We start from the raw sequence: 18,878 nt of genomic DNA, 5'->3' as shown, positions 1-18,878 counted from the left end.
TGTTTCCAAAAGATAAGAAGACCATTGGAAGATCACTGTAAAGTGAAAACTAATTGTAAACTCTTCTCCCAGTTATTGCTGCATCCCAAACTTAATGGTATTAAAAGGCAGCAGTAATTTGTTATTGTTTTATCTCACAGTTCTGGGGACTCACTGGGCTCAGTGGGCCATTCCAAGCTTCTCGGTGTTCTTACGCATTGGCCATCAGATGGTGGTTGGCACTGGGGCATTTCAAAGGCTTTGCGTGTGTGTGTGCTTATTAAGTTGCTTCAGTCGTGTCCAACTCTGTGTGACCCTATGGACTGCAGCCTGCCAGGCTACTCTGTTCATGGGATTCTTCAGGCAAGAATACTGAAGTGAGTTGTCATGCCCTCCTCCAGGGGATCTTCCCAACCCAGGGATCAAACTTGCGTCTCTTAAGTCTCCTTCATTGGCAGGCGGGTTCTTTACCACTGGCAGCACCTGGGAAGCCCCTTAAGGGCTTTCCTACACATCTGACAGGGAATGCTGGCTACTGGTTAGCCCCCAGCTGGGACTCTTGGCTGAAACACCTAACGTGGCTTCTCCATGTGGCCTGTGCTTCCTCATAGCATGGTGGCTGGTTACCAGGAGCTAGAATCTCAAGAGCAGTGTAGCTTTTATGACCTAGCCTTGGAATTCACACAGCATCACTCCCACCTCATTCTTTTCATTGAAAGCAAGCCAGTCTAATAGCCCATGGTCAAGGGGAGAGGAATTAGATTTCCCCTGTTGATGGGAAGATTGTCAAAGAATTTATGGACATGTTTTTAAAACATCACTGCTCTTTTGATGCTATTCTTCATCCAAATTAGACACTTTTTGGAAAAAAAAAACAAAAACCTTTTTTGAAGGCGATTTCTTGCAGAAGAGACATATGGCGCCCAAAATAGTCCAGCAGGCTGTTCCCATCTGCAGCTTCTTGCTACCCAGGTGGAAAGGGAGACTGCACCCCCTGGCAGAGTTTGGCTCCAGGCCAGCGGTTGGACATGCTTCACGTGGTGTTCAGATCCCTTCAGTGGAATCGGTTCTCCCTCCTAACCCGTGATGAAGTGCTCCTGTCTGTTCCCCGCACGTCAGTCACAGCACTGCCTTCAGCTCCTTTGTCTTTGCCAAGAATACTGAGAAACTGTAAGGGAAAAGCCGTCAGAGTTTTTGTACTTTTGTAATTCCTTAACTCCTCGTTGTTCTCTTATGCTTTCTCTTTTTTTTACCAGTCTGGGGCTGTCCCTATTTCCTTCTCCCCAGATGGTTTCCTTAGACCCTTCGCCCGGCATCACTACTACCTCAGGCTAGATTTGGCTTCAGAACACACTCTGTTTTGCCCATTGTACTCTTGACTGCTTAATCATTGTCTACTGACACTTGCAGGAGAATAAACCCTTTTCTTTTTTTCCCAAAGCTCAGAGGGTCTACTTTGCCTTGTTGTGAAGTTAGTTCTCTGGAGACAGACTGTCTGAGCCTCATGTCCATGATTCAAGAGCCTCTCAGGCTTGAAGCATGCATATGTACAGTGTCTTAGAACTGCACCACTTTCTGCTAGCTTAGGCCAGGCAACTGCCATCATCAGAGACATGTATTCTCAGTTTCTTGAGAGTTAGAACATCTCTTGTTGACTCTCACAACTCCTAGCACATATTAGGGTCTTAGAAAATATTTATCAATTATCTGACATTGCATAAAGGGAAAAGATGAAATAGAATTTCTTCAGAAGCTTCTCATGCCCTTGTGTGTGCTTGTGTGCTTAGTCACTCAGTCGTGTCCAACTCTTGCGACCCATGGACTGTACCCTGCCAGGCTCCTCTGTCCATGGGATTCTCCAGGCAAGAAAAATGGAGTGGATTGCCAGTTCCTTCTCCATCTCATGCCCTTATTTGGTAAAATAAAGATCGCTGAGTAGCTGATTGGCTTCTATTTCCTATCTGCTGGAGTGCTCCTTCTTAAGACCCAGGCTCCACCCCTTAAGAAAATCCATAGACTGTGTGCAGAGAGGAGCCCACACGAAGGAGTCCTCAGGCCTGTAGCATTAGCTGAACTCGCAGCCCACGGCTGGCCATAAGCATTCCAGCCAAAGCCCAGTGAAACAGAAAGCCCATCAGTCAGCCACAGATTTGAGAGAAATAATAGATGGCTTTTTTTTTTTAAGCTGGAAAAAAAAAAAAAAAGATTGTTGAGTTATTTCAGAGTATACTCATTATTTCCCCTCTGTAAAACTTGCCAGAACCGTCAGCCGGCTGTGGCCTCCAGTGCCGCTTACTGTTTGTCACAGAGAAGTAGCTCAGACGAGGGTCCAGAGAGTAGGGGCAGACCCCTTCCTGAACACCGTTCAGTGTCTTCTGCACAGTGGATGGAGCACGTGGTACCTTAACATCTCAGGAGCTATCAGATGGGAAAGGGCCGCTCACGAGCTTTTCTCCAGCAAACTTAATGGGACTGAAGGTCAGAAAATGACTGCTTGCTTAATACCAATTCTTTCTCAATCCCCTCATGCTGAATATTGGTGAAAGGTGACTGGTCAAGAGGTTATACTGTCCAGAGGTTATACTGATTGGCCAAGGCCGCACGTCAGTGAAATGATCCACCCCGTACACGTGTCTCACAGTGACGTGATCCCCGTTTGTGCCTCAGCAAGCTTCCAAGTCGTTACCCAGTGTGGATTTGGAGGTCACTGCTGAAGAGCCAAAACCGTGAATGTGTTCATTGAATGTTCAGGGTCTGTGGACATGCCCTCTGAAAACAGGGTCATTCTGGTCACATGGGTAATGACGATTTAGCAGATTTTGTGTAAACTGAAACCCGGAGAGGTTTCTTGACCTTTTGCGTGAACATTCTCTTTGCTAGGTAGGAAATGGCAGGGCACAAGTAGTCCCGTGTCTCTGGGGTACAGAATGAGAGGCTGGAGGGGGTAACAGACGAGGCCATAAAGGAAGTAGGAATCAGAAGATGATATGAACGTCATGTCATAATGGATTTGAGCGCTTTTCTCCTCTTTATCAGAGTCTTGCACATTCTCCATGGTCTTGTCTCTTGTCTCTCCTCTTCCTGTTCCTCCAGTTGCTGTCGGTTCCCCCAGCTATTATTTTACTGACATTTAGGCCGTTTGTGTTGTACAGTTTGTGTCCCACAGGTATCTCTCATCTAGTTTATACCGTATTTTGTTTTATAAACCCTGGATATGTGAAGCCTCCTTCCCACCCAAAAAAAGATTAAAACTTTTTAGGAAAGAAAAGAATGCCCTCTCTTTTGATATGAACGCCCTCTGCATCTCCCTTGGGCGCTAACATCCCACCACAGCTTCCCATTCCCCATGTGCGCTCCAAAGACTCCCACTTTGCTCCGCCCTGCCCAGTGGCTTTAGGACTGAATTGTTTGGGAAGAGAAGAGGAAGAGCCTCACATTATTTTTTCCTTTATATATATACATATTTTATTGACATATAGTTGACTTAACGGTGTTTCAGGTGCACAGCAAGCTGATTCAGTTATACAGATACACATATGTGATTTTTGAAATTCTTTTCCATTACCGTTTATTACAAGATATAACTGCAGTTCCCTGTGCCATACAGTTAACCTTTGTTGCTTGTTGCATATCTATTTTTTTTTAAGTAGAAGTCTTGCATTCTATTCATTACTAAGTCAAGCCAGTGGAATCAAAATGTCATAAATTTTTTAATTGGGCAAAAATTCATAAGTTTTCTAGAATATATATATTACACATTCTCTCTCTCTCTCTCTATATATATATGTATACAAAAGCTTTTCTACAACACTCGGTAAAGGCTTGAGAAAGAACAGCAAAAAAGAAAAGGAGAGATGGAGAAATTGGAAAATATAAACTAAATAAAATGAGAGCACTGACTATGAAATGGAAAAAGTGAAACAAACTAGATAAAAGTAAAAGATCATCAGATAGTCCAGCTGCTTTTAGACATGGCTGCTCATTAGAAACATATCTGGAGCTTTAGAGTGAAAAAGCAATACCTGGGCATTTGTGTTTTTCAAAAAACTCCAAGATAATTCTGATACACATCTGGATTTTGAAAAGCAATTACAGGTTTTCTATTAAATGGTAGTTTTGGTAATATAGAATTCTATTTTTTTCTGTTGACCAATCATGATGTAGTGGTATTGAGAAATACTTACATAATCACAATAGTAAAGGATGTTTATCAGCCTTTTCACAATCAATAACCAGAGAAAAAATAAAAGAATTATATTTACAAACCATAATGGGAACGTAATTAACCTAACAATATAGAATAATTACATACAGTTTGGGAGGGGGGGTCAAGCAGAGTAATATGGTAAGTAGAAGTGCATACATGTACATGTTTTCAAATGCCCAGCCAGTCTATGTCTTTTGGTTGGGGCATTTAATCCATTTACATTTAAGGTAATTATCCATATATATGATCCTTTTATCACTTTCTTATTTGTTTTGGGTTTATTTTCTGTAGGTCTTTTCCTTCTCGTTTCCTGCCTTAAGAAGTTCCTTTAGCATTTGTGGTAAAGCTGGTTTGATGGTGCTGAATTCTCTTAGCTTTTGATTGCTGGAAAGCTTTTGATTTCTCCATCAAATCTGAAGGACAGTCTTGCTAGGTAGAGTATTCTTGGTTGTAGGTTCTTCACTTGCACCACTTTAAATACATCATGCCATTCCCTCCTGGGTTGTAGAGTTTCTATTGAGAAATCAGCTGACAGCCTGATGGGAGTTCCCTTGTATGCTATTTGTCATTTTTCCCTTGTTGCTTTTAATATTTTATCTCTGTCTTTAATTTTTGTCAGTTTGATTACTATGTGTCTCGGTGTGTTCCTCCTTGGGTTTATCCTTCCTGGGACTCTGTGCTTCTTGGACTTTACTATTTCCTTTCCCCTGTTCAGGAAGTTGTTCAGCTATTATCTCTGCAAATATTTTCTCACGTCCTTTCTCTCTCTCTTTTCCTTCTGGGAGCCCTATAATGCAAATGTTGGGTGTGTTTAATGTTGTCCCAGAGGTCTCTTAGACTGTCTTCATTTCTTTTCATTTTTTTTTCTATATTCTGTTCTGTGGCAATGATTTCCACCATTCTGTCCTCCAGGTCATTTATCCGTCCTTCTGCCTCAGTTATTCTGCTATTGGTTCTTTCTAGTGTATTACTCATCTCTGTTTGTTTGTTCTTTAGTTCTTCCAGGTCTTTGGTAAACATTTCTTGCATCTTCTTAATCTTCGCCTCCACTCTTCCCAAGATCCTAGATCATCTTCAGTATCATTATTCTAAATTCTTTTTCTGGAAAGTTGCCTATCTCCACTTCATTTAGTTGTTTTTCTGGGAGTTTATCTTGTCCTTTCATCTGGGACATAACTTTCTGCTTTTTCACTGTGATTATTATTGTTGTTCAAGCACTCAGTCATGTCCGACTCTTTGCAACCCCATAGACTACAGCATGCCAGGCTTCCCTCTCCTTCACCATCTCTTGTAGCTTGCTCAAACTCATGTCCGTTGAGTCGGTGATGCCATCCAACCATCTCATCCTCTGTCGTCCCCTTCTCCTCCTGCCTTCAATCTTTCCCAGCATCAGAGTCTTTTCTAATGAGTCAGTTCTTCACATCAGGTGGCCAAAGTATTGGAGCTTCATTGTGATTAACTTTCTGTAATATGATTTTTGTTTTAGCTGCTATGAGACTGTGCTTCTTGCTTCTTCTGTCCGCCCTCTGATGGCTGAGGCTGAGAGGCTTGTGTTATCTTCTTGATGGGAGAGACTGGCAGTGGGAAAAACTGGGTCTTGCTCTGGTGGGCAGGACCTTGCTCAGTAAAGCTCTAATCTATTTATCTGCTGATGGCTGGGGTTGCACTCCCTCCCTGGTAGTTGTTTGGTCTGAGGCAACCCAGCCCTGGGGTCTACAGGCTCTGTGGTCGGGTTAATGGCAACCTCCAAGAGGGCTAATGCCAAGGGGGACCTTGTAGGGCTGCTGTTGCCAGTGCCCCTGTCCCTGTGGCGAGCCCCTGCCAATCCATGCCCCCACAGGATGCCCTCCAACACTAGTAGGTAGTTTTGTTCAGTCTCCTGTGGGGTCAGTGCTCCTTTCCTCTGGGACTTGGTGTATGCAAGATTTTATTTGTGCCCTGCAAGCCTGGAGTCTGATTTACCCAGTCCTGTGGAAGTCCTATAATCAAGTCCTGCTGGCCTTCAAGTTCAGATTCCCTGGGGATTCCCAGTCCCCTTGTCAGATCCCCAGGCTGGGAAGACTGACATGGGATTCAGAACCTTCACAACGTGGGAGAACTTCTTTGGTATTTATTGTTCTCCAATTTGTGGGTCACCCACCCAGCAGGTATGGGATTTGGTTTTATTGTGGTTGTGCCCCTCCTACCATCTCTCTGCAGCTTCTTTGTCTTTCATAGTGGGATGTCTTTTTCTGTTGGGTTCCAGCATCCTCCTGTCAATGGTTGTTCAACAGCTAGTTGTGATTTTGGTGCTCTCTCAGGAGATGAACACATGTCCTTCTCCTTGGCCATCTTGAACCGGAAGCCTAATGAGCCTGTTCTAAAAGCTGCAGTACAGCAGTTGGTCAGAGTAAGTTCTGTCTTCAAGGGCCTGGCATTCCAGGGAAACATTAACATACATGTTTCTCTACTTTGGAAAATAGGTAAGTGTTACCTCTATCTTTCCAGTACTTAAGTATGGATGTGAGAGTTGGACTGTGAAGAAAGCTGAGCACCAAAGAATTGATGCTTTTGAACTGTGGTGTTGGAAAAGACTCTTGAGAGTCCCTTGGACTGCAAGGAGATCCAACCAGTCCATCCTAAAGGAGATCAGCCCTGGGATTTCTTTGGAAGGAATGATGCTAAAGCTGAAACTCCAGTACTTTGGCCACGTCATGTGAAGAGTTGACTCATTGGAAAAGGCCCTGATGCTGGTAGGGACTGGGGGCAGGAGGAGAAGGGGACGACAGAGGATGAGATGGCTGGATGGCATCACCAACTCGATGGACATGAGTCTGAGTGAGCTCCGGGAGTTGGTGATGGACAGGGAGGCCTGGCATGCTGCGATTCATGGGGTCGCAAAGAGTCGGACACAACTGAGCGACTGAACTGAACTGAACCTCTGTCTTAACATGAGGGTAATGTCTCTCACCACATTTTCTATTAAAGAATATTAAAGATCAGCCACATTTTTGCTGCATTATCAGCCTTCTGAGCAGTTCTTAAACTGCTTGATATGAGACTCAGGACTGGCCATGGCTAAGAGTAAATCTTGAGGGAATTGTGAGATTCTCTTCAGAACTAAAGACTTCTCTGAAAGGCCAGCTCTGTTCTGAGGGTTGTGGAAGTCTGTCACTGAACTAAGTGCAGGAGAACAAGAGACAGAGACAAAAACAAAAAGAGAAGGAACTAGCTTTGAAAAAGAAAGAGAACTGGCAGGGAGCCCAGGCTGCAGGTTCACAGGAATAAGCAATGTTTGGATGGACGGGTAGATGAATGGATGGAGAGACAGACAAAAATCATGGAGACAGCCTGAGTACTTAAGATGTTTTCTCTTTAAAATTAAAAATTGACCCAGCATTTGCGTCGGGCCTGTTGCACTGGTGACGTCAGGGACTGGCAGGCAGTCTTCCACGGACGTCAGCAAGAGCAGATTGAAATCGCCACAGCAGAGTGCCCCCCAGCCCTGATAAATAGGGCTGATAATTGAATTAGAAAACGTTCTGAGCTGTCGGCTAATTATGCCATTCAGGGGTCGTTTTGTCCATGTCTGTTTCATCCTTGAATTGCTTGAGTGACTTTCTCACTGGGAGGGGAAGTGCTTCAGTGTCCGTTTAGCGCCTTCCTAATTTATGCTGCCTGTGCTTTCTGGGGCAGTGCTTTGGCATTTCACGTTATTACACACACTGTTACATGAGTTTCGATCAGGATTAGTCTGGTTCTAACTTGTGATTCAGTCTGATCTTTGTTTCCATGAGTATGAATGTGTGCGTATGCACGTTATTCCAATGCTCAACTGCTCTCTTCTTTCACAGAGACAAATAACCGATTTGTTCTTCCAGCAACCATATAATGATTTGAACAGCCCCAGTTGTGCTTGATTTAGTAAAGCTACAGATGAGAAAGAAATTAATCTAGAAGAGCAGCCATAGTATTAAAAGTGAAGAATTCAAGCCAACTTGCTCTTTTGGCTAAAAAGAAAAAACAAAAACACAGACTCTTCCCATCCCAGCACAGAAGTGTTTGTGTTGATTGTTTACTCATTTCATCCACTGGAAGAAAGTAGAGGCTTTACATGTTAAAGACAGATAATTAACAATCATAAGCAAAATCTGCAGGAGAAAGGAAGATTCATCTTCAAACAAGGATTTTTCCAGTACCAAATTTGGATTATAAATTTTTCTTAACTTTTCCTTATATTTAGTTCTCACCTTTAATATAGCTTTGTGTTCAGGTCTAACTAGAAATGCCTCCATGCTTCTTGAACACATTATCTAGAATCTGATGCCAAATTTTTTATGCTTGCACGCAGAGGAAGCTTGGGAGAATCCCAGTTCTTCTTGGGTCTCTTGATGTATCTGAGTCAGATACATGCTTGTCCCTAGCAATGTATTATTCCAAACCACACATTCAATGGGACTTTGAAATCATAGTAGGAAAGAACTGGTAACTTTGAGAAACTTGAAAGGAGGCTGGTGTGGGGAGAGTGTAGTGGGCAAGGAAGAAAATGGTACAAGGTGAAGAGAGACAGGTTAGCGAGGGCTACATCTCCTTCAGCTTGTAGATCATTACAGAGTCTGGATTTTGTTCAAGCCGTTTTCCAATTGTTGCTGAGTCGACAGAGAATTTAATCTGAGATGCCTATAGATTTGGTTATAGATCAGCAAGTTTTTTTTTTTTTTTTGCTTAGTATACCTTGAAATGTTGAATGGGTCAAATAAAATAATGTATAATAAATGCTTCTTCCACACTTATGCAACCCTCAGTGTTTTTTTTATCCTCTCTTCTGAATATGTGTATTATCACTTTGAACTTCTATATTAGCTATTTTTATTTAGTATTTGCCATATTATAGTTGGGCTTCCCTGGTGGCTCAGATGGTAAAGAATCTGCCTGCAACGCAGGAGACTTAGGTTCAATCCGTGGGTTAGGAAGATCCCTGGAGAAGAGAATGGCTACTCACTCCAATATTCTTGCCTGGAGGATTCCATGGACAGAGAAGCCTGGCAGGGTCGCAAAGAGTCAGACATGACTGATCAACTAACACAGAGACATATTGTATATCACTCATAATCTCTTTCTTCCAACTGTAGATTATTAGCTCTTTGAGAACAGAGGCTTTTGTGTCTTCAGGGCCAGCACACAAAACCATACACGTAGCAAGCACATAGGGTTTTTATGTTTGTTCATTTTAAGGATTTGAGGTTTCCTCTCTTTAAAACATTGTCTCAGTTCAGTTTAGTCACTCAGTCATGTCCGACTCTTTGTAACCCCCATGGACTGCAGCATGCCAGGCTTCCCTGTGCTTCCCCATCTCCCTGAAGTTGCTCAAACTCATGTCTGTTGAGTCGGTGATGCCATCCAACCATCTCATCCTCTGTCGTCCCCTTCTCCTGCCATCAGTCTTTCCCAGCATCAGGGTCTTTTCTAATGAGTCACCTCTACGTATCAGGTGGCCAAAGTATTGGAGTTTCAGCTTCAGCATCCATGCTTCCAATGAATATTCAGGGTTGATTTCCTTTAGGATTGACTGGTTTGATCTCCTTGCAGTCCAAGGAACTCTCAAAGAGTCTTCTCCAACACCACAGTTCAAAAGCATCAATTCTTCAGCGTTCAGCCTTCTTTATGGTCCAACTCTCACATCCATACATGACTACTGGAGAAGCCATAGCTTTGACTATATGGACCTTTGTCAGCAAAGTAATGTCTCTTTTTTAATACGCTGTCTAGTTTGTCATAGCTTTAAAAATTATTACAAGTTAAATATCTCTTTTGTTTGTGTTTGAATTTTTCTATTGTAACAAATGGTAAAGTAGGTTGTTTTAAAAAAAGCATTATGGTGCAAAGTACAAAATGAAAATCATGTGCTATGTCATAGAGACAGCATAATTTCTGTTTTATTGGTATTGTTAAAACTGCTTCTCCAAGTGGTTCTTGCAGGTTTCCACTTTTACTGGCAGTATCGGGTTCCTCCTTCCTCCCCAGGGTTTGATACTGTCATACTTCTCAGCTTTGCAAACCTGATTGTTGAAAAATTATATCTAGATTTATGTTCCCCTGATTACTAGTAAAATTGAACATCATTTCATATGGTTATTGCAGTCCCATAAGCAAGAATACTGGAGTGGGTTTGCCATTCCCTCCTGTAGGGGATCTTCCTGATCCAGGGATAGAACCTGTGTGTCTTGTGTCTCCTGCATTGGCAGGTGGATTCTTTAACGCTGCGCCACCCAGGAAGCCCCAATACATGTTACTTGCTCAGTAGTGTCCAACTCTGCGACCCCATGGACTGTAGCCCACCAGGCTGCCCTGTCCATGGAATTCTCCAGGCAAGAAACTGGAATGGGTTACCATTCCCTTCTCCAGGGGATCTTCTTGACCCAGGGATCAAACCTGGGTCTCCTGCATTGCAGGCAGATTCTTTACCATCTGAGCCACCAGGGAAGCCCAGCCCATATATATATATATAATTTATATATTCTAGATACCCTTCCTCTGTTATGTATACGGTAAATATTTTGTCCCAGTCTCCATTATTCTTTTACCTTTGTTTCAGCTTGCCTTTTGCATTCAGCAGTAATGCATAGTGACCCTTCTTCTATTTTAGGGAGGTCAGTATTTTTGATGATAACATGTCCCATGTATCACCCTGGATGGTTTCCTGAAATGATCTCTTTCAGAATTCCTTGTGATGACCAAGGAGTTAGCATAGAAATAGCATAGAAATAGTCGTCACCACATACTGTCTTGTCTTCACCAGGTACTGTCTTGGTCTGTAAAAGGGCCTATAACCCCTTTTGTTTTCATATTTTTAAATTATTTTATAAATAACAGTAATAACGGAAGGATAGTTTTAAAAAACATCATTTGAAATTTTTGTAAGAATTGGAATGTAGCAACCCCAATCTTTATTCCATGTTTTCCTGCTTTTGAATATATATACCTGAAATAGGCTTCTCTGGTGGCTCAGAAAAAAAAGGTAAAGAATCTGCAGGAGACGTTCCATCCCTGGGTCAAGAAGATCCCCTGGAGAAGGGAATGGCAACCCACTCCAGTACTCTTGCCTGGAAAATTTCATGGACAGAGGAGACTGGCAGGCTACAGTCCATGGGGTCGCAAAGAGTCGGACATGACTGAGCACACTCACGTGCACGTGCACGCACGCGCGCGCGCGCACACACACACACATACACGCTATCATCATTAGAGTCTCGAGTGCCGCTGTCTCCGCATTCATCTTCTGATTTGTCTAATTGTGAAGTGTCTTCCTCTGTTGATTTTCTTCTCATTGGCATTATGGACAGAAAATTTTTAAATTCTCAACTCAGCTGTGCTCAATTAAAGCTAAATGCAGGCTGCAAAGATAGTGTCACAAATCTTTTGTACCTTATTGAAAGATGATGCATACTTTGAACAATGCAGTGAAAAAATGGAAGGATAATGTAATTATATCATTTTTGCATAATCCTTTTTGGGGATGTCATCATTCTTTTTCTTATCATTTGTCTGTCTTTTTTTTTTTTTTTTAAGCATAGTTGTAAATAATCCAAGATGTAGAGGGAAAAAAGACCACTAAGATTCTTTAATATAGTTTAAATTTATAAAAGGTTATAATGGACCCATATGGTAGTTACATGATAGAATGAGTTTTATTCTATTTTTGAAAATAAGTATAATTTTCCTTTCTTCTTTGGAAGACTCCAAGAAGAATAAAATTACAAAATAATGATCTTTCCAAGTAGTAAGGAGTCGTTCCAAAAAGAAAGCAAAAAAAGTAAAATAGGGCCCATTGGACCTGATGTTATACCAAGGGGTGAGTTGACTGGAGACAGGTACTGACTGTATTAGTGAAGCTTTTAGCATGGAGTCACCTGGAATGGAAATGATGCTTCATTCAGTTTAGCCTTTCTTTACTACACTGAAGCCTGCGGGACTTTGTTCCAGCTTACAGCTTTCTGTCCTGACCTTCCCCTTATCTATGCAGCGCGGACAGAAAGAAGAAAAATTAACTTCTTTTTTGACTGAGGTAGGTGCTTCCTCCTCCTGTTCATTTCTTTGCAGAGGCCCTGCTTTATCTCGTGTGTCTCTCTGCTAAGCCTCTTTTCTCTATCAAAGCCCTTGAGCTGTTAGCTGTTGAAGTGAAGTGAATCTCTGCTGAGCACAGCGCACGGCCAGCATCCCAGTTGGGAAGGATCTCTAGGAGGTGTGTATGCCAAGCACGGTACCATTGTGTGCAGGCATCGCGGGCGTCTGCCAAACTCAGAAGTAGGCTGCCAGTACAAATGCCACGTTGACATGACATTTACAAGTTGAGAGTCTGGAAAAGGACTGGCAGTGGAGCACCCTTCAGCTACCTCATTTAGGTTGGCAGTTTCTGGGCCAACTTTTGGTTTTTTGACTCAGGAATCGTAGTCAAGAAGTAATACCGCATATAGAATTTAAAACTATCACTGCCACTTTTTCTAGGAAATGATGAATCTTGTTAGCCTGTCTCCTGGGATGCAGGATAAACCAGAGTGGTAGGAGTGCAGAGTCTGGAATCAAATCTGAACCTGAATGAGGGCTTTATCACTTACTGTGTGACCCTGCTCAAGCTACTTAATCTGTGTGTCTCACTTTCCCATCTATAAAATAGAAGTAATATCACTTTCCACATAGGTTTGTTGGATGGATTAAATAGTATCTGAAAAAGTGTAAGCACTTCCCCCAGGGCTTGTTCAATGCTGCTGCTGCTGCTGCTAAGTCATGTCAGTCGTGTCCGACTCTGTGCGACCCCATAGACAGCAGCCCACCAGGCTCCGCTGTCCCTGGGATTCTCCAAGCAAGAACACTGGAGTGGGTTGCCATTTCCTTCTCCAATGCATGAAAGTGAAAAGTGAAAGTGAAGTCACTCAGTCGTGTCCGACTCTTGGTGACCCCATGGACTGCAGCCTACCAGGCTCCTCCATCCATGGGATTTTCCAGGCAAGAGTACTGGAGTGGGGTGCCATTGCCTTCTCCGTATTCAGTGCTAGGTATTCAATAAATGTGAGATATTTTTCATATTCTTTAGAAATTAGTGAGCCATTCAGGGTTTTAGCTGTTCCTATCTATATTTCAGTATAAAGAGAAAAGACTGGACTCTGACTTGAGAATCGCCAGAACAGTATGCACAGGAAGCCAAGAACATAGTTTTTTCTTCACCTCTCTAGGAAAACTTAGAGCTGGAATCAGGATCATTTGAGCATTTAGCATCTCTGCAGTCTCTGGGGTACACAAACTCTTGAGGTGTTAAGAATATATTTCCGTAATAACATTTCTTTGACTGAATTAGAACTTTTCAATGGCAAATTCTAAGCAGACCTAGAGCTATTCTGAAAGATATCCTGTGGCTTATTAGCGAGACTACCGAGACTGTCGTTTGGGTTCAGGCAAGAAGGTACTTGGTCTTTTTTTCTTTTGGCTGTGCTGGGTCTTCATTGTGGCGCATAGGCTTAGCTACTCCTAGACATGTGGGACCTTAGTTCCCTGAGCAGGGCTCGAACCCACATCCCCTGCAATAGAAGGTGGGTTCTTCACCACTGGACCACCAGGGAAGTCCCAGTACTTGGTTTTGATTAAGTCTTTTATCAAGATCTAGTAGCTAAGTACAGCTTATGTAAAATATAACCCTCACCATAGCATTTTATTCATTTCCTTTAATCAGTACCATGAGTAAATTCTCTCAAATGCTAAGATTCTGTCTTTTTTCTCTCTTGTTTTTCAGGTCTTCAAGGTTGTTGCGGGCATTCTACGTTCCCTTCCTGTCAGATCAGTATACAGTGTATGCAAACTATACCATCCTCAAACCCCGGAAAGCAAAGCAAACCAGGAAGAGAAGCGGAGGTTAGCATCATGCCTGTGGTCCCAGAGAACTCCCATCCTGTCCACTGGGGATCCCACTGACAGGACACCCTCCAAGCCACCGCTTGTACCGTGTGTAATAAAGGCGTGTGACACGAATGCTGGAGTCTGGGTGCTTTGGGCCGGTCAGTCAGTCACGCTCACTCCTTGCCTGTGTCTGCTCTGCATGTGCGCCTTGTACAGCCAGATGCAGACAGGCCCTGCAGTCCAGGCAGATACGCTGCTCCGCATCTCACTGTTTCTCTTCTGTTCGATTATTTACTAGACCGGAGAAGAGCAGAACCAACTTCCAGGAAGAGCTGAAAATCCTGGGATGGGATGGCAGTGTTGAGCTGTTCTCCACACTCTGGCCTGGTGTCCGAGGACTGGCCTCCCTGGGGCCGGGTGGGCTTCTCCACCCAAGCTCCCTGGGAGCTCCTAGCAGACCTTCTCATTCAAATCCTAGTGCTGAAAATGAGCACAGCCTAGTTGCCAACCTACATGTCCTTTCACCTCCAGCAAGACTAAGCTTTTCTAAAGCACTTCACAGGACTAGAACCTTGTCCTGGAGATATCTCAGGAAAAAGGCAACCATTTGAGGAACCGTGGCTTAATTTCTTTATATAGGATGCCTCTTATTTTCATTTAAATCTGTTACAACAAGCTGTAACTATGAGATTTTGGTGTTTGTTTTTGTTTGTTTTTGTTTTTTTCAGTTTTAGCATGCTTTCTTGAATTCAAGACTTCCCTCTGTCAAGGTATCAACAGACCAGACTATAACTGTATAGGACATAGGTGGAGAAGATTAATTCTATCAGTTGGTGGGTTTGAATGACATCACGTTTTAAAGTAATTTATTCTGAGACCATTTCTGAGGAAATTAAGACTCTCCCTTTTTTAAACAGCCCTAGTGAAAAAGACCAGTGTATATTTATGGCATCTATTTTTGAGTCTCTCTATTGCAAAGCACATCCTGCATGGGAAACCTCTAGTCAAATAGGCAATGATAAGGACTTAAATAGAACATAAGTATATATTTCACTTTGCCTTCACACACAGTATTTGATAGTTTACAAAGCACTTTCACATTATCTTATTCAATCCGCACAGTCATGACGTGAGGGAGACAAGGCAAGTGGTTTTATCCCCATTTTACAGATGAAGAAAGTAAGACTAGAGGGCAGGGAGCAGAGGAAGGTGAGGTGACTTGCCCGAGGCCACACAGCCAATAATAGCGTTCGCACCACAATCTGGGTTGCCTAACTTCTCATCTAGCGCTCGTCCATACTCTTCACTTGACCATGAAAACATTACTTGAAGGAATGATGAGGCTGGCCAGAGACCTGATTGATAACATCACTTTCTATTTTTAAGGAAGAATTTTATCTGGGTTTCTCAGTTCTGTGGAGCCTCCGGTCTGCCTGTGGGTCTGACCATCACAGCAGCACTCCAGCACGCAGCTTGGCCTGCGGCAGGAGAGCAATGCTCATGTTTGGAAGTCCAGCTTCTGTGCAGCCACACAGGATCCAATATCAGTTCCATTTCCATTCCTATAGTCAGGCTGGGGTCGCATTATAGTGCCTTATTTCCTTAAGGGTAATTATGTTTAGTATCTGCAGATAAGATGCATTAATTTTTCAGAGTTTGCATCTTTCATTTTTCAAAGAGAAGAGATTTTCAATAGGAACTGATCAGAGAGGAGAAAAGAAGTGACAAGAAACAGCTAGTTAGGTTTAAAGAGTCTCCTCACTGGGGTCCACGCTGACGGAATATCTGGGGTGGGCTGGATCTTGTAGACGAGCTCCCTCCTTGGAGAGGGAACAGAAACTTGGGTCCCACTGACTGCTTTAAGGACTTCTGGCATTTAATTTTCAATACTTGGTTCCTGTTTCCCAAGGTAAATATTGGCATGTATAGTCTGACTACAGGATAGAGAATTTTTAGTGAAATGTCTTGCCATACTTGCAGTAATGGTAAACTGTCCTTCACAGTGGCTAGAGCTCTTTTTCTGCAAAAGTAAATGAGAAAGTGCAGTAATGGAGGTCAACGATGAGCGGCGTTTTTCTAATCAGAGTAGTACAGTGCTGATCTGTTATATCATCTTGCAGGTTTGAAAAAAAAAAAGCCTGCTGAGCAACAACTTACTGTAACGTAGCACAAAAAATGTCATGATTGATGTTCTTTGGGAATGTCAGTTGCTATCTCTTTAAAACTTGATTTGGTTTTCTCTGTCCTACAAATATCTTTAGTAAGAGCGCAAGAAATTACAGAACACTGTGCCAAATTCTTTGGGTAAGTTACATAAAAATGAGGGGTGTTTGTTGTGAAGGTATTTTTCACATGACATATAATCACATTAAAACATCTCCACCTCAGCAATACAGGGAGGTTAGCTTTGCCTGGGAAAGTGTCTCAAAACACTGGAGCAAGTAGCATTTCTCCTCCAGAGATTCAGTGGTCAGCATGAAGATAAAGTATCTGAAGTCCTTTTTTCTCCATTGTTTGTTGACTATCAAGGAATAATGGGCTACAGATTATTGGTGGGAATCTTTGATTATGGAGGTGAGTGAGAAAGTAGGTGGTATTGGTTTAGTCGCTAAGTTGTGTCCTACCCTTGTGACCCCATGGACTGTAGCCTGCCAGGCTCCTCTGTCCATGCCTCCAGGCAAGAATAGGAAGTAGATATATTGGCAATTCCAGGGCTCCCTGATCTCCAGATCTTATGATGCTGAGTTCCATTACTGAACCAACTTGTGTAGTAGCATCTGTTATCAAAGTGGACCTGCCAACTGGTGGGTGTCATCTAATACGAAAGAAACATTTTAATCTCTTGAGATAATAATAGAAAAGTGAAGACTGCACCCTTTATTACTGAATTCAAGTTCAGAAACAGATCATCTGTTTTAAATCAAGGTGGTTCTTGATCCCAACCACTTATTTGGGTCATCTTTTTCTAGTTTGGATTTTGGGGAAAGAACACCCTATGTGATCCTACAGCCTTGGATCTGGATTGACCATTTGGGCAGAGCACAAATGGAAATCTTTTATTGTGTTTTGTATTTTGTGGGGTTTATTGAAATAATTCACTGTGATGGTGCCGTCTTCTGGCCAGTGTTGAGCAGCTCTGCTTTAAATTTGGTTAATTTCATTTTCTCTGAAGAGGGAAAAGAGGGGTCACTTAATCTTCACCTCCACCGGCAAATTAAACTCATGTGTTAATTTCTTAGGCTCCTACATTAAACGCCTTGGGTAAACAGATTAATGGACATGTGCTCAGCTTTCTTTTTTTTTTTCAGCAGAGAGCTCTGACTTCCATATGGCATTGTTGAATTTTCAGAGGCTCTCTGGTGTTTTGGTAAATATCAATGGATGTTGCCTTTGATTTTTCCGATATGTAATCTGTATAATCCTGTGATTCCTGCTGGAAGTGAAATCAGGAAGCACTGCAGTGTTGAAGCAAGAGTTATTGTTCAGGTCCTTTGTCTTCCTAATGCTTGTACTTCATTTCACATGTCAGTGTTTACATTACATACTTGTATTTTCTGTGAAAGAAAAAGTTAAATAAATCTTGGCAGTTTGATTTTCCTTTTCTTAAGGTGGTATTTTCTCTTTAGCTTTTGAATCTTTGGTGAAGATTGGAAACTGAAGGAGCTCAGCTCCTTCCATCCCCTCCGCTTTCCCCTGCAGTGTACAGACTTGCCCTCTGCAGACCAAACAACCTAGCGTGTTTATTCTGAAAACGGGGGAGAAGCCACTGGAAAACCCGGTGAGGATTCGTTTTAAAACCAGGCACAGTGGTAACTACCCAGTGTGTCAACATCGTGCCTGCAAGAGAGTTTCCGAGTCCCCGTTAACGGTTTTGAATTAAGAATCTCTGGACTTTGAGTCTTCTGTTGTTTGTTGTTTAGGTGGCCAAGTGGTGTCTGACTCTTTGTGACCCCATGGACTGCAGGACTCCAGGCTCCTCTGTCCCTCACCATCTCCCAGAGTTTGCCCGAGTTCATGTCCATTGAATTAGTGATGTCTTCCAACCATCTCATCCTCTGTCACCCTCTTCTCCTTCTGCCTTCAGTCTTTCCCTGCATCAGAGTCTTTTCCAGTGAATCGGCTATTCACATCAGGTGGCTAAAGTATGAGAGTCTCCATAGTCATAGAAATGGGATCTAGTCATATCTAACATTTAGGTAATTTGCCACTTTGTCAGGCACAATACAGCTTTGTGTATGTGTGTGTGAATGAACTTCTAATATCACTCCTGTATCTCGCACCTTAGAGTCAATAACTTCTAGTAGCCACCTGGCTGTTCTGTGTGGTGCTTAGTTGCTCAGTCGTGTCCAGCTTTGTGACCCTATGGACTGTATGCCCACCAGGCTCCTCTGTCCATGGAATTCTCCAAGCAAATGCACTAGAATGGGTTGCCATTTCCTCCTCCAGGGGATCTTCCCAACCTAGGGTTCCACCCACATCTCCTGCATTGCAGGCAGATTCTTTTACCACTGAGCCACCAGAGAAGCCCTTTTATACCAATACCACTGGTTAACTAGTTTTCTTTCCGCAGGACCCAAAACGTCCATGAAACTTGGTTTATTTTTCACAAGTTGTTTTCGAGAAGGATGTTTTATTAATATAATTCCAGGAGGGAGAGATGCACAGCCTTAATGAATTTCTTTTCCCTATCTAGAAGGTCATCCTTCTTGTTTAATTACTCGTAGGGCAGGCTTGAGTCTCCCTCTCTTTAATTGAAGCCTTTCTAGACTTCAGACTACTGTGATTACGCCCTTAACCCTCCTGAGTATCTAGTGGCTTTACTAAT

At 42.7% G+C, this 18,878-nt stretch overlaps 1 protein-coding gene across 3 annotated transcripts in view; it reads left to right on the top strand.

Annotated features, from left to right (window-relative positions):
* Positions 1-17,650, top strand: part of ALG9 (ALG9 alpha-1,2-mannosyltransferase) — a 113,253-nt gene extending 95,603 nt beyond the window's left edge. For all 3 annotated transcript variants that reach the window (XM_070803395.1, XM_070803396.1, XM_070803397.1), the window contains exons 15-16: positions 13,950-14,068; positions 14,352-17,650. In XM_070803395.1, the coding sequence (XP_070659496.1) occupies positions 13,950-14,068; positions 14,352-14,389 (157 nt within the window). In that variant the 3' untranslated portion in view covers positions 14,390-17,650. The remainder of the gene's footprint in view (positions 1-13,949; positions 14,069-14,351) is intronic.
* Positions 17,651-18,878: the final 1,228 nt, after the last annotated feature.

The sequence above is a fragment of the Bos indicus genome, chromosome 15 (assembly GCF_029378745.1).
Source record: "Bos indicus isolate NIAB-ARS_2022 breed Sahiwal x Tharparkar chromosome 15, NIAB-ARS_B.indTharparkar_mat_pri_1.0, whole genome shotgun sequence".
NCBI lineage: Eukaryota > Metazoa > Chordata > Mammalia > Artiodactyla > Bovidae > Bos > Bos indicus.
Note: the sequence above shows the minus strand (reverse complement) of the source record. Positions and strands in the feature narration are given on the sequence as shown.